The sequence below is a fragment of the Hemiscyllium ocellatum genome, chromosome 20 (genome assembly GCF_020745735.1).
Source record: "Hemiscyllium ocellatum isolate sHemOce1 chromosome 20, sHemOce1.pat.X.cur, whole genome shotgun sequence".
NCBI lineage: Eukaryota > Metazoa > Chordata > Chondrichthyes > Orectolobiformes > Hemiscylliidae > Hemiscyllium > Hemiscyllium ocellatum.
In genome coordinates, this window is record NC_083420.1 from 46,126,268 (window position 1) to 46,141,764 (window position 15,497).

The window sequence follows — 15,497 nt, forward strand, 5'->3', positions numbered from 1 at the left end:
GGAGCATAAGTGGAAATTTGAATGATGATGTACATAATCAACAAAGGATCAGAATAAATCCAGTCTGAAATATGCTGCAAATAGGTGACTCATTTCCCCTTTCTGTTCACCGTCAATTAATGGTTGCAAAATGTGAACTGTATATTGCTGAGCATTTGTACAAAAAAAATAATGATTCTTGGCCATATTTGCAATGTATTTGATGATTAGGGCGGCACGGTGGCTCAGTGGTTAGCACTGATGCCTCACAGCACCAGGGTCCCAGGTTCAATTCCAGCCCCGGGTGATTGTCTGTGTGGAGTTTGCACATTCTCCCTATGTCTGCGTGGGTTTCCTCCAGGTGCTCCGGTTTCCTCTCACAGTCCACATGATACAGAATGCCACCCTCAGGCAATCTTTAGTGATTCACTGAGTTTTTACCATCAGTTCACTTTCACAGAGACCTAGGCAAAATCAGAAACTCATTGTGAAGCAAATGAGAAATATTGTCATTCTATTACCATGCTTGTACCCACTTCTGAATTGATGCACCTAGTTAATTTTTAGGAGTATTATTATTTTACAAAACAGCCCCTCAGCCCAAAAGATAGGTTTCATTTCTAACTGCAATTTATTTTTGTCTCCACAGCCAAGCTAGCAATTTGCTGAAAGAGGCCAAGTGACGTCACTATGTGGAGTTGTGTAGGTTCTAATGGAACAGTAAACAGCGTGGATCAGCAGTTCTGCTACGACCTTGAATTGGTCTTTTCCATCCTCTCCATCATTTACCTCATCATCTGCTTCCCTTTCAGCATTTGCTACAATTCCTTGCTGGTCCTTGTTAACCTCTACAACAAGCCATCAATGACTATGCCTGATGTTTACTTTGTCAACATAGCAATCGCAGGCCTCATCCTCAGCCTTGTGGCTTTGACACAGCTGCTGGGCCCAGACAATCCACAGTGGGCTGTATGGACATTCAATAGGGAGGTCTACATCACCTTGCTAATATTGTTTAACATCTCAGCTTTGGTGACCATGTACTCTACCACTTTGCTCAGCTTGGACTACTACATTGAGCAAGCTTTGCCAAGAACTTACATGTCCAGTGTCTACAATACCAAGCACGTCTGTGGGTTTATCTGGGGAGGGGCTGTCCTCACCAGCTTTTCATCTCTTCTGCTGTACGTGTGCAGCCATGTTCCGAAGATAATTGAGTGTTCGAAAATACAGAATAAAGAAGTGGCAGATACCATCATGGTGTTTATCGGTTTCTTTGTGCCTGCCATAGCAGTGCTGTATGCCTTGATACTAATTCTCCGAATACGGAACCAGTCCACTCCTCTTGATCAAGATTCTGCAAGACTGGATCCTTCTACACACAAATTGCTGGTGGCCACAGTCTGCACTCAGTTTATACTGTGGACCCCTTATTACATGACACTGTTGGTTCACATTACGTTAAACTCTAAAGGATCAGACTTGATAACACAGTATCATGTTTACTATTTTGTTAAGGGCTTATCTAAGCTGCTGGCTTATTCATGCAGCTTTGTTATACCACTACTCTATACTTACATGCACAAAAACTTCACCAACAAACTGAGGCAGCTAGTCAGAAAACTGGACTGTTGGACTGAAGGATGCTCTCACCAACACTCAGAAGTGCAGCAACAAGTTTTTCTGAGCGAGAGCTAAGGTTCCTTCAAAAGGTATGCATCTTCACAAATCAAGGCGGAACAAAAACTATTGCAGTACTGGTCCTAAGGGCAATAACCCTGCAGCACCTGATATTAACTACAGCATAAGCTGGACAATTCCATCGTAGTGGGAGTTCTTTAGATTAAAGAGATCCAATACTATTTCATCATGCAACATTACTCTGGCCTGTATTAACCAAAGCTCAATACTCAGTCCAGCAATGGAATATATTTTTCGGTTTTTATAATGATTCTTTGCATCTGAAGCTGTGTCAACAGTTAGTGGAATGTGCAAGCTAGCAAAAATGGTGAAACCGAACTATCAAAAGGCTTGTCTGCATCAGGCTCAATGAAAGTGTTTTGTTTGGCTGAGTAACAAGCAAATAAAAACCTGTCAATCAGGCCTTGAATTGGGGTCCACTGTCTGTATGTCCCGAAGCAACAAGAAGAGCTGATGAGAATCCAGAGGGGCAAAGAATGTTTCCAGTTGTGATAAGCTACTCAGACAGGGTGACCAGTGAACTCTGTCCACCGTTCTGAATATACTCAATTAAAGTCGACCAACTGAATGATTTATTTTTGAGTTTGAAGGCTGTCTTGCTGAAAGTCTTATCAAAATGAAAAAGTTATAGGCTGTGTTCAAAGATCTGTGGATCAGTCTCAGTAAATGATGGGACATCGTCAACCATTGTAATATAAGCATAATTCATTTTTGACAGCCAGTTTCAATGAAGGTCTCCACAACTGAGCCTATTCAGACACCTCAAAACTGTCAATGACCCAATGGGCTGTGGTCAGCTTCACAAACAGAAAAAGGCATAATTTCTCATTGCTACTATTCCATTTGTTAAACATATGAATGTTAACTAAATTGTGAATGATAACTTTGCATTTGTAGATACATAACTATTGACCACAGTTCATAGACAAAGCACGAAGGTACAAAATAGTCTAATGCTATTTATTATCATTGCATTTTAAATAAAGAGAGATATATTCAAGTTTGAATTTGCTTCAGCTATAAACTTTACATTATAATCTGCAATGATACAGCCACACCACCCAAAAAAAAGGCAGTGTGCAATTAGAGTTTTCAGTGGAAATGCAGGTAACTGAGTAATGCAGGGAGGTATAGCTTTATATCCTTCTTTTAAGGGTTGGGATTAATACCAACAAGTGGTGATGGAAAGCGTAGCATCTTAATCTATTTCTCAATTGATATGTAACTCACTCAGGTCTTCCTCACAATGATGGCTGGTAGAGGGCTTAGAAATTTCACACCAGCCCAAATGAATGAGTGACAATGCTGCACTTGCCTAGACAGTGGACTGCCCTTTGATGTTGGGGATGAGAAGTGTGTCATTCTATCGTACACACCAACACAAAATTATCCAAAATATCAGCATTAGTAACAGATCCATGGGATCGATTTTACCAGCCCTACTGGGGGACGGCATAAAATGGTATGGGAAGTCAAGGGCTAGCATGCCAGTCATCAATATCTTCTGGCACAGATCTTACTAGCAGTGAAAAAGTGGCAAACAGCTTTATTGCCTGAGGACAGTTTTTATAAATTCTTTCATTGGATGTGAGCATCCCATTTCTGCATCACCAGCAAAGACAGATTTTGTTACTTTAGCGTGTCCAAGTAAGCCCTCTGTCTGCTGGTGCTAGTGGGAATCCTATGTCATGTGAGGACATCATGAGATAAATCATGGCAGATGACCAGCAGGCTCAAGATGATTTATTTTATTCATTCACAGGATGAGGGTGTCGCTGGATAGGCCAGCATTTATTACCCATCTCTAATTACCCAGAGGACAGTTTAGAGTCAACCACATTGCTGTTGGTCTGGGGACACATGTAAAGATGGCAATTTCCTTCCCTGAAGGACATTAGTAAACCAGATGGCTTTGTTGACAATTGACAATGGATGCACAGTCATCATTAGGCTCTTAATTCCAAATTCTTAATTAATTTAAATTCCTCCATCTGCCACGGTGAGATTTGAACCTGGGTTCCCAGAACACTACCTGGGTCTCTAGATTTAAAACCCAGCAATAATACCAGTGGGTCATTGCCTCCCCAAATGTCCTCCTATTCAGGTATCGCTTGGTGCACCAGAGACTCCTCCCCCACCAATGGCAATGGCCACCTCCATGGCAGTATCAACATCTTCACTCACCAAAAGGCACCTTGCCTCATAACCCACAACTGTCAGACAGACCTGCACCGAAGACCCATCTCCCTGGTTGGTAAGCCAGCAGCCTTCCATGCTGCCAACATTTTTCAGTGTAGTTTCAAAGATGGCTATCACTTCAGGTGGTACTGATGTATTGCCAGTCCTTCAGCTGGCTAGCAGCTCTTACAGCAGTCAGCTATGACTGCAAACAATTAACTGGATGCCACCTGTAAAATGCAGTTTCAAATCCTGCAGACTACCAAAGTGAGAACATCACTCCCCTGCTCTCTGAACAATCTATAGACTGGGGCTAGCTTCCTTCAGAGCACAGATAAACATTTCATATGTACCTTTACACTTCAATGAAATTCCAGTGACTGCATAACCATAGTTACAAAATCATTACTCTTGGCAGGACCTAAATTACTCAAATTCAGAAAAGTCTAAGATGAAGCACTACTTGCATTTGTACACCCCTATAATTTAGGCCTACAATATTTGGGATAAATGCCATTCTCACACTGTGGATTAGATTTCAAATAGCCACTATAAGAATGGGGATTTTGCAGTCAGCACGTGTATGATCTTCGGTCATCTGAAAGAAATCTAAAATTGCTGAAAAGAGTCATAGAGACGTATAGCATAGAGACAGACCTTCGGTCCAACTTGTCCATGCCAATCAGATATACCAACCCAATCTAGTCCCACCTGCCAGCACCCAGCCCATTGCCCTCCTAAACCCTTCCTATTCACATACCCATCCAAATGTCTTTTAAATGTTGCAATTGTACCAGCTTCCACCATTTCCTCTGGCAGCTCATTCTATACACATACCATGCTCTGCATGAAAAAGTTGCCCCTTAGGATTCTTTTATATCTTTCCCCTCTCACCCTAAATTTATGCCCTCTAGTTCTGGACTCTACACCCCAGGGAAAAGACTTTGACTATTTATCCTAGCCATACCCCTCAGGATTTTGTAAACCTGTATAAGGTCACCCCTCTGATGCTACAGGGAAAAAAGCCCTAGCCTATTCAACCTCTCCCCATAGCTCAAATCCTCCAACCCTGGCAACATCCTTGTAAATCTTTTCTGAACCAGTTCAAGTTTCAATCTTTCTGATAGGAAGGAGACCAGAATTGCACGCAATATTCCAAAAGTGGCCTAACCAATGTCCCGTACAGCCGCAACATGACCTCCCAACTCCTGTGCTCAATACTCCGACCAATAAGGAAAGCATACCAAACGCCTTCTTCACTATCTGTGACTCCACTTTCAAGGAGCTATGAACCTGCACTCCAAGGTGACTTTGCTCAGCAATACTCCCTAGGACCTTACCATTAAGTTTATAAGTCCGGCTAAGATTTGCTTTCCCAAAATGCAGCACCTCACATTTATATAAATTAAACTCCATCTGCCACTTCTGGCCACAAAGAAGATTACCCTCAGATTACAACAGAATCTTGATCAGATGGGTCAATGGGCTGAGAAGTGGCAGATGGAGTTTAATTTAGATAAATGCGAGGTGCTGCATTTTGGGAAAGCAAATTTTAGCAGGACTTATACACTTAGTGGTAAGGTCCTAGGCAGTGTTGCTGAACAAAAAGATATTGGAATGCAGGTTCATAGCTCCTTGAAAGTGGAGTTGCAGGTAGATAGGATAATGAAGAAGGTGTTTGATCTGTTTTCCTTTACTGGTCAGAGTATTGAGTACAGCAGTTGGGAGGTCATGTTGCGGCTGTACAGAACATTGGTTAGACCACTGTGGGAATATTGCAAGCTATTTTGGTCTCCCTCATATTGGAAAGATGTTGCGAAACTTGAAAGGGTTCAGAAAAGACTTACAAGGATGTTGCCAGGTTTGGAGGATTTGAGCTATACGGAGAGGCTGAACAAGCTAGGGCTGTTTTCCCTGGAGCGTCGGAGCCTGAGAAGTTACCTTATAGAGATTTACAAAACTATGAGGGGCATGGTTAGGATAAATAGACAAAGTCTTTTCCCTGGATGGGGGAGTCCAGAACTAAAGGACATAGGTTTAGGGTGAGGGGGGAAAGATATAAAAAATACCTAAGGAGCAACTTTTTCATGCAGAGGATAGTATGTATATGGAATGAGCTGCCAGAGGAAGTGGTGGAGACTAGTACAATTGCAATATTTAAAAGGCATTTGGATGGGTATGTGAATGGGAAGGGTTTGGAGGGATATGGGCCGGGTGCTGGCAGGTGGGACTAGATTGGGTTGGGATATCTGGTTGGCATGGACAAATTGGACCGAAGGGTCTGTTTCTGTGCTGTACATCTATATGACTATATGACTCTAAGTGGTCCTCAAAAACCGAATCACACCACGAGGTATTTTGTTTTGGGTTTTAAAGCATGAGCTGGTTCAGTATGTGCAATTACCTATTGTGAACAACAAAACAAATGTGCTGTTGTTTGATTCGATCAGTTAACTATTAGGACATACAGCCTACCTACCTAGCATTGCATTGGCACTGTAATTCATAAACTGGTAGGCAGGAAGTTTTTCCAAGATAGCAATCTTTTTGTTGGAAAATAACCCTAGTGTAACCAAGCATGATAGTGCACTAAGGCAATACTTAGCCCAGTTGAAATCTTGGCAATAATTTTCTAGCCTGAAAATGTCCATTCATAGGTTTGCAGCCATTATCCCACAGAATAATTTTGATGTGTTCTGTTTCTGCATACAGCTGAAAACTGCAAAGTGAGCAAATGACTCACACTTTATTCCCAGGATTGCAGATAAGACCAGTCACTTAAAATTGTCTAGCTAAAAGCATGAATATTAAATAGTGAAGGTGAGGGGCTTGTATCTATTAGTAGATTTCTCAACTATCATGTTGAGGAAAGGGAGCATTTTCATTTCCATCTCAAAAATGAATGGTAGAGCAAAATGGAGCATACAGAGATGGGTAAGGAAATTCTTCCATATGGCAGATTCAAAGATTGCAAACACGTCATCTACAAACAATCGCCAAGATACTGAGGAAGAGTAAATTACCAATATGCTATTTTTTTCTAAAAGTTCAGAGGTAATTGAAATTAGAGGTCCAAGCTTAATGACATCCTTTTAATAACTCCTATGAAAGATTCAAATACTAGGATCTCTAATCAAGATGAAGATCACAACGGCTTTGCTCCATATTCATGCCTTGCATAAAGGCTTAAGGGACCCTTTCAGATAGCTTTGTCAGAGTATTTTGCCAGTAATAATATGAAATTTAAGGAAAAGGACATAGAAATTTCAATGCCTAAGGTCACGACTCCTGTCAGCAGCATCACCAGTGCTTTACATCAGCATGAGTTAAGAGGCTTTGTCTCCAGTTTCCTTCAATATATTTGTCAGCTATTCATAAACATTTGCAAATTATTCAACACTTCACAACAACAATTATCATACAGACAAGAGTTTCTATACTGTATTTTGAAAGGTGCCATATAAATGCAAGTATTATTTTCTTCGTTATAATTGCTAAAGCTATATGTTCTGGACCTGCCCTGCTGACCAGAGCAACTTATTAGTAAAGTCTCACAGAAAGTCATTCTTTCAATAACATGATAATAGTGGAATGCCATTCCCAACATCATAATATGTTGGAATAAAAGAAAAATGCTGCAAATTCTGAAAATCACAAACAAACACAGAGGATGCTGGAGAAACACAGCAGGTCTGGCCGCATCTATGGAAAGAGAAACAGAATTAATGTTTTGAGTCAAGTATGACTTTCTTCAGAACTGGCTACAATTGCATTCTGAGTTTTACTCCAGAAAAATTTGGCTTAAAATGTTATTGCATCAGTTCACCAGTAGGCATATATATAAAATGACAACATGGGGAAGAGGGCATAAATTGACTGTTATTTTCCTGACAATGGGCCAGGGGAAAACTGGTTCGGAATTCAAGACTGCGTCATAACAACAAAGTATATTTTTACAGCACCTACAACATTCAAGAATGTAACAAGACATTTCAGGGATAACAACTGACACTGAAACAAAGGAGGAGAGATTAAGTGCTAGATCTTGTGCTCCTAGATCCTAGCAATCAAGATGGAAGGCAATTGTGATGTAAAAACAAATCACATTGACTGGCATGCTAATTTCCCAAACTTCATTTGCCTTCAGAGTAAGTCGTGGTTGGAGGTTCTGGGCTATCTGTGCACTGCCTGCAACAAATCAGGCACACTAAAGGCCAATTTAAGTCAATTTTCCAGGAAGCATCCATGTTCCCACATGTTTTAGGGATCCGTTTAGATGGCCTCCTAGCAGTATGCCAGCAGTACACCTCCCCTACACGTAAATGTAAAGGCCCACACCGCCTGCCCAGGTGCAGGAGTAACCACAGGGCCACCCTGTAAAAGGGATCTCTCTATCTTTCCCATAGTCCCCCAAACTACTGCAGGAGTGGCTTGGCTGCAAAACTCATACTTCAAAAAGTTGGAGGAAAGGTGGCCTCCATTCTGAAGCATTGTTTGACTTCTTTAGGTTCCATTGCAATCTACTGTTATTTTGGGTTTAAGGCTTCTAATTGGCCCTTCGGGTCTGACAGTCCACTCTATCTCCAAGTTAATTAAAGGGCACCACTATAAAAATCACAATTGATTATTTCTTCACATGCCTTCCTCTCCTTAGTGGGCACATTTTGAAGCCAGAAACAGTCCCGGTCTCTCTCTCTGTCTCTCTCTCTCTCTCCCCCAAATCCTCCAGGGAAGAAACAATTAGGCCCTGCAAGAGATAACCAGAACTGGAGCTGAAATAGCTTCTTGTGGGCCAGTATCCCATCACCAAGCCATCCTTTATTTACGTATGCGTAGTACATGTCCAGCTCGATCACAGTCAGCTCTGAGAGTGTGCAGAACCCCTGACACTCCAGGGCTTTTTGACTGGACCACGTTAACAACTCCAATCAGGAAACTCTTATTTTATGAGATCTACCTGGCTGACCTCATTCCGAAGAGGCAGGTTATAAGTTGAGTCTAAACAGGAGAAGGAAGTTTAGAAGGGAACCTAAGCTTTGAAGCCTTAGCTGCTGAAGTCATGACTAACAATGGTGGAGCAAAGGAATTCAGCATTTATTTGGGTCCAGAACTGGGGGAGCATTGAGATCTCTGAGGGATGTTGGGCTGTGGAGGTGACATTGTAAGTTGCAATTTGCAAACATCATGACATTCAAAATCAGGAATCTTCAAGTCCAAGTTAAACCAAACAAAAGTGGTTTGTCCCTGAGCTGAATGCAGCAAGTTGGCCTCTCTGCAATTAGTCCAGAATTTCTTTTAAAATCTGTTATTCGAATAAATTAAGGAGTCGATCCCTTAATTCAGCTAGTTCTGTCTCCCTATCCATGGCCTCAATTGTCTGACTGACGCAATACTGAGCCCTCACAGCAGTTGCCATGGGAAACAATTACATTGCAGTCTGTTCACCAGGCTCACATATAAAGGACAATTTGTCCACCGAAAAAATGACAGACCTATACTTAGCAAGCTGTAAAATGTCTGGATTAATAACCATTGCCATCATTGTCATCATAGTGTTTTGTATAGAAATTGACATCATAATCTTCCTGTTGGTAACAAAACTGGTACAGGCCAGCACACTCTTTTAAGTAGACATGGTTCTTTTACTGTGATTTGGATTTATTTAGCAGTTCATAGTCTCCTGTTTCTCAAGGGAAAACAAAACAACTATTAAAAATGATAACAAGAACCTGAAACCATTACAAAAAGAATATGCTGATGGGCAATTTAGTAGATGCCATGTGGAGATCAAACACAAGCATATACCATTGGGCTGAGTGACCTGTTGCTGTCCTGTATATTGCATGCAATAAAAATTGGATGGCCCTGTTATCCTTTTCTGAAGAAGACATTTTGTTTTGATAGCCTGCTAAATTGGTAAAAGTATCAAAGGAAAGTTTTATTCCTCATTCCATGAAGAGATTGAAAACAGAAGAAGGAAGAATATATTGCATTCTCAAAGCCTAGTATTCAAGGACTTTGGAAATTATGATACTTTTTTCAAAAATCAAGTGTCATGCAATATGTACGAGTCAATGGATGCCAAATATCTGAGCCTCATGAGCAGACTTGAAGACATCAGAGATTTCAAAGGCAATCTTGTAACAGAGTTACAGTTGTACAGCACGGAAACAAGCCATTCAGTCCAACCCATCCATGCCAACCATCCTAAATTAATCTAGTCCCATTTGCCAGCACTCTAAACCCTTCCTATTCATGTTCCCATCCAAATGCCTTTCAAATATTGTAATTATACCAGCCTATACCATTTCCTCTGGCAGCTCATTCCATTAACACACCACCCTTTACATAAAGAAGTTGCCCTTAGGTAGCTTTTAAATCTTTCATTCCAGATTAATGGTTGCTTGGGATACAAGAGGAATTAAAGGGGTCTTACAGCAGGATTGCTTCATTTTTTTAGCGACAGTTGGAGTGGGAGGAGCAACATTTTAAAACATAAAAACTTACTTCAGGAGTTCAGTGTTCTGCATTTTTTTGGTGGCAGTTGGAGTGGGAGGATTAACAGCGAGGACCAGTGGCCCGACGGGAAGGTAATTTTAAAATATAAAAACTTACCTTGGGAGTTTCAGGTAAATATTTTGGCAGTAGTTGAATCCTGAGACACTACACATGTAATGTCTCCCACCCACCCTCCTCTAACCAAAAAAAAGGACGCTCGTGTTGCTGCTAAGGTAAGCGGTTTCAATTGATATTTCTTGCGTATCTTGTGGTTGATTAAAAGTTTACGATTAGTTGGTTAATTGAATAAGGCACAGAGAAGTACTAGAAATTATTTAATACATAAATTTGTATAAATTAATTAAATAAGTAGAGATAAATGGACAGGTGATATGGTGTAACTGTATGATGTGGGAGCTGGCTGATCCCATTGGCAGTGACCACATCTGCAGCAAGTGTTGGTTGCTGGAAGAACTCTGGATCAAAATTGATGATCTGGAATCTGAGCATCAAACACTGCGGCACATCCAGGAGGGGGAAAGTTACCTGGATACTTTGTTTCAGGAGGCAGTCACACTCGATAGATTAAGTAATTCAAATTCAGTTAGTGATCAGGAACAACAGGGTGTGACTGTAAGTGAGGCAGGTAGGGGAATTCTGAGTTCAGGAGTGGAGGAGCATCAGCCCTTGCCCTTGCCCTTGCCCTTGTCCAACAGGTATGAGATTTTTGCTCCCTGTATGGATGAGGGAAAGGGCTGTGGGGAGGATGAGCCAGCTGACCACAGCACCATGGTGCAGAAGGCCACTCAAGAGGGGGGAGCAAAAAGACAAGTAGTTGTTATCGGGGATTCCATAATTAGGGGGACAGATAGTATCCTATGTGAGCTGGATCAGGAGTCCTGTATGGTGTGTTGCCTGCCTGGTACTGGCTTGAAAGGATATTGGAGCGGGATGGAGAAGATGTAGCTGTTGTGGTCCACGTTGGCACAAACAACATAGGCAAGGCTAGGAAGGAGGACCTGTTTGGGGAGTCGCAAGCACTAGGAAGGAAATTGAAAGACAGGTCCTCGAGGGTCATAATCTCTGGATTACTGCCCGAGCCACGTGCTAATCGGCATAGGGATAAGAAAACTAGGGAAGTCAACACAGGGCTAAGAGATTGGTGTGGGAAAGAGGGGTTCCATTTCATGGGACAGTGGCATCAGTTTTGAAACTGGGGCAGTATGTACTGATGGAATAGTCTCCACCTGGAACCAGTGTTCTGGCGAAAAGGATAAATAGGGTGGTCACTAGGACTTTAAACTTGCGAGTCGGCGGGGGTGAGGTGGGAAAGCGACAGGAAGTATGGAGTCAAGTAGAAGGATAAGCAGCAGGTTAGCATGTGTGTAGGGTTTAAGTTCGAGGCAGACTAGGAATGAAGTGAAAAGGAAGGATAACTTAGGACATATTACTGGAGATGATGGAAACCATGAGGATAAGAAAATTAGCATTAAGGTGCTTTACCTGAATGCTTGTAGTATTTGTAACAAAGTAGATGAATTAACAGCACAAATAATCATGAATTTTTGAAAAAGGCATCACGGAGACGTGGTTGCAGAGGGTTCAGAACTGGCAGTTAAACATTCAAGGATTTACAACTTATCGAAAAGATAGGGAGGTGGGCAGAGGGGGCATGGTTGTCTTATTAGTTAAGAATGGAATTAAATCTATGGCACTGAATGACATAGGGTCAGATGATGTGGAGTCTGTGTGGGTGGAGTAGAGGAACCACAAAGGCAAAAAAAACCACAGACCTCGCAGCAGTGGTCAGGACCACGGGCGCAAGATGTAGCAAAAAATAGATAGGGCATGTCAGAAAGGCAAGGTCACGGTGATCATGGGGGACTTCGATATGCAAATAGACTGGGTGAATAATGTTGCCGTGGATCCAAAGAAAGGGAATTCATGGAATGCTTACAGGGTGGCTTTTTGGAACAGCTTGTGATGGAGCCCACAAGGGAGCAAGCTATTCTTGACTTAGTGCCAGACTTGATAAAAGATCTTAAAGTAAGGGAACACTTCGGAGTGATCATAATATGGTAGAGTTCAGTCTGCAGTTTGAAAAAGAGAAGGCAAAATCCGATGTACTGGTGTTACAGTTAAATAAAGGTAATTACAGGGGCATGAGAGAAGAACTGACGAAAGTCGACTGAAAGCAGATCGTAGTGGGGAAGAAGTAGAGCAACAATGGCAGGAGTTTCTGGGTGTAATTGAGGACACAGTACAGAGGTTCATCCCAAAGAAAAGAAAGATTATCTGGGGGGGGAATTAGACAGCCATGGCTGACAAGGGAAGTCAGGAAATGTGTCACAGAAAAAGAGAGCGCCTATAAAGTGGCTAAGAGCACTGGGAAATCAGAAGATTGGGAAGACTACAAAAACAAACAGAGGATAACAAAGAGAGAAATAAGGAAAGAGAGGATCAAATATGAACGTAAGCTAGCCAGTAATATTAGAAATTATCAGAAAAGTTTCTTTCAGTACATAAGAAACAAACGAGAGGCAAAAGTAGAAATTGGGTCGCTCCAAATTGATGCAGGAAGGTTCATGATGGGAGATAAGGAAGTAGCTGAAGAACTTAATAAATAATTTGTGTCAGTCTTCACAGTGGAAAACATGAGTATATCCCAACAATTTAGGAGAATCAAGGGGCAGAGTTGAGTATGGTAGCTATTACAAAAGAGGAAGTGCTAGAAAAGCTAAAAGGTCTAAAAATTGATAAATTTCCTGGCCCCTATGGGCTACATCCTAGAGTTCTGAGGGAGGTGGCTGAAGAAATAGCAGAGGCGTTGGTTGTGATCTTTCAAAAATCACTAGAGTCAAGGAAAGTCTTAGATGATTGGAAAATTGCTGTTATAATCCCCTTGTTCAAGAAAGGATCAAGACAAAAGATGAAAGATTAGCCTAACCTCGATTGTCGGTAAAATTCTAGAATCCATCATTAAGGATGAGATTTCTAAATTCTTGGAAGTGCAGGGTCAGATTAGAACAAGTCAGCATGGCTTCAGTAAGGGGAGGTCGTGCCTGACAAACCTGTTAGAATTCTTTGAAGAGGTAACAAGTAGGTTAGACCAGGGAAACCCAGTGGATGTTATCTATCTAGATTTCCAAAATGCCTTTGATAACGTGCCTCATGGGAGCTGCTGAGTAAGGTGAGGGCCCATGGATTGAGGATTGGCTGTCTGACAGAAGGCAGAGAGTTGAGATAAAAGATTCTTTTGCAGAATGGGAGCTAGTGACATGTGGTGTCCCACAGGGTTGAGTGTTGGGGCCGCAGCTGTTCACTTAATTTATTAATGATCTAGATTAAGGGACTGGGGGCATTCTGACGAAGTTCACCGATGATACGAAGTTAGGCGGACAGGAAGGTAGTTCTGAGGTGGTGTTGAGGCTACAGAAAGATTTAGACAGTTTAGGAGAGTGGGTCAAGAAATGGCTGATGAAATTCAATGTGAGCAAATGAGAGGTCTTGCAGTTTGGAAAAAAAAATACAGGCATGGACTATTTTCTAAATGGTGAGAAAATTCATATAGCCAAAGTACAAAGAGATCTGGGAGTGCTAGTCCATGGTTCTCTAAAGGTTGACTTGTAGGTTTAGTCCGTGATTAAGAAAGCAAATATAATGTTGTCATTTATCTCAAGAGGGTAGGAATATAAAAGCAGCGATGTGCGACTGAGATTTTATAAAGCTCTAGTTAAGCCCCATTTAGAGTACTGTGTCCAACTCTAGGTCCCATACCTCAGGAAGGACACACTGACACTGGAGTGTGTCCAGCGGAGATCACAGGATTGATCCCTGAAATGGTAGGTCTAACACACGATGAGCGGCTGAGGATCCTGGGATTGTATTCGTGAGAGTTTAAAAAGTTGAGTAGAGAGCTAATAGAAACATAGAAGATAATGCATGGCTTAGAAAGGGTGGGCGCTGGGAATTTGTTTCTGATGGTGGGGAGACTAGGACCCATGGGCACAGCCTTAAAATTAGAGGGGGTCAACTTAGAATGGAAGTAAGGAGACGTCTCTTCAGCCAGAGAGTGGTGGGCCTGTGGAATTCATTGCCACTGAGTGCAGTGGAGGCCAGGATGTTAAAGTCAGAGATTGATAAATTCTTAATCTTGCAAGGAATTAAGAACTACGGGGAAAGTGCGGTAAGTGGCGTTGAAATACCCATCAGCCATGATTGAATGGCAGAGTGGACTCGATGGGCCATATGGCCTTTTTTCCACTCCTATGTCACTTGGTCTTATGATAGCAGTCGAGAGCGGTGGGAGTTGGGCGGAAGTGAAGTCGGAGAGCAAAGCCGGTCGGGAAGGTAAGTGATTGCTATTTGAGTGGGTTTGTTCTAGACCCCAGGTCCTACAAAGTAGGGCCTCCCTCCCACCCTCCTCCTCTAAACTAAATTAAAAGTCCACAGACTTGCCCCAAAAAGAGGGTCCAAGGAAGTTCCTGTGGATTGAAGAGTGAGGCTTTAGCTCAGGAGTCTTTGACAAGGAGGCCGAGTGAAGTGAATACGCCAAGCTGGTTCAGTGTGCTACGTGCTTGATGGGGGAGGTCAACGACTCTGGTGTGTCTGGCTCATATAAGTGTGAAAAGTGTGTGCACGTTCAGCTACTGACAGAGCATATTGTAGCACTGATGAAAGAACTCGAGGACCTGAGGCTCATCCAAGAGAACGAGATCTTTCTGGACAAGATCTTCAGCGAGGTTATTACACCAATCATGCCAGAAGAGAGCAGACGATGAGGAAGGCAGAGAGGAGACAGGTGCAAGAGACCCCGGTGAAAGTACCTGTCAGGAACAAGTTGAATCTTTTGGAAACAGTAGAGACAGATGACACTGCCAGTCCGCGAGGCAGCCAGGTCTGACTCAAAAGTTGGCGTGGAGGCAGAGCGGAAGAGACGGACATCGCACAGAGCCGTGGTAGTAGGGGACTCCATAGTGAGAGGAACTGACTGGGGTTTTTGTGGCAGCAGACGGGACTTAAGGATGATGTGTTGCCTTCCTGGTGCCAGGGTTAAAGACATCACAGAGTGCAGGGAAATCCTAAAGGACAAAGGTGGTGGTACATGCCAGCGCAAATGATGTTGGGAAGAAGAGGAGGAA

General features: G+C 42.3%; 2 protein-coding genes across 4 annotated transcripts in view; one reads left to right on the forward strand and one right to left on the reverse strand.

The window, feature by feature from the left end:
- Window positions 1–2,663, forward strand: part of gpr146 (G protein-coupled receptor 146) — a 110,476-nt gene extending 107,813 nt beyond the window's left edge. For all 3 annotated transcript variants that reach the window (XM_060840811.1, XM_060840810.1, XM_060840812.1), the window contains one exon: window positions 629–2,663. In XM_060840811.1, coding sequence (XP_060696794.1) covers window positions 670–1,677 — 1,008 coding nt within the window. In that variant the 5' untranslated portion in view covers window positions 629–669 and the 3' untranslated portion in view covers window positions 1,678–2,663. The remainder of the gene's footprint in view (window positions 1–628) is intronic.
- LOC132825488 (uncharacterized protein C7orf50 homolog) overlaps window positions 1–15,497 on the reverse strand; it is a 408,037-nt gene that overhangs the window by 144,836 nt on the left and 247,704 nt on the right. The window lies entirely within an intron of this gene.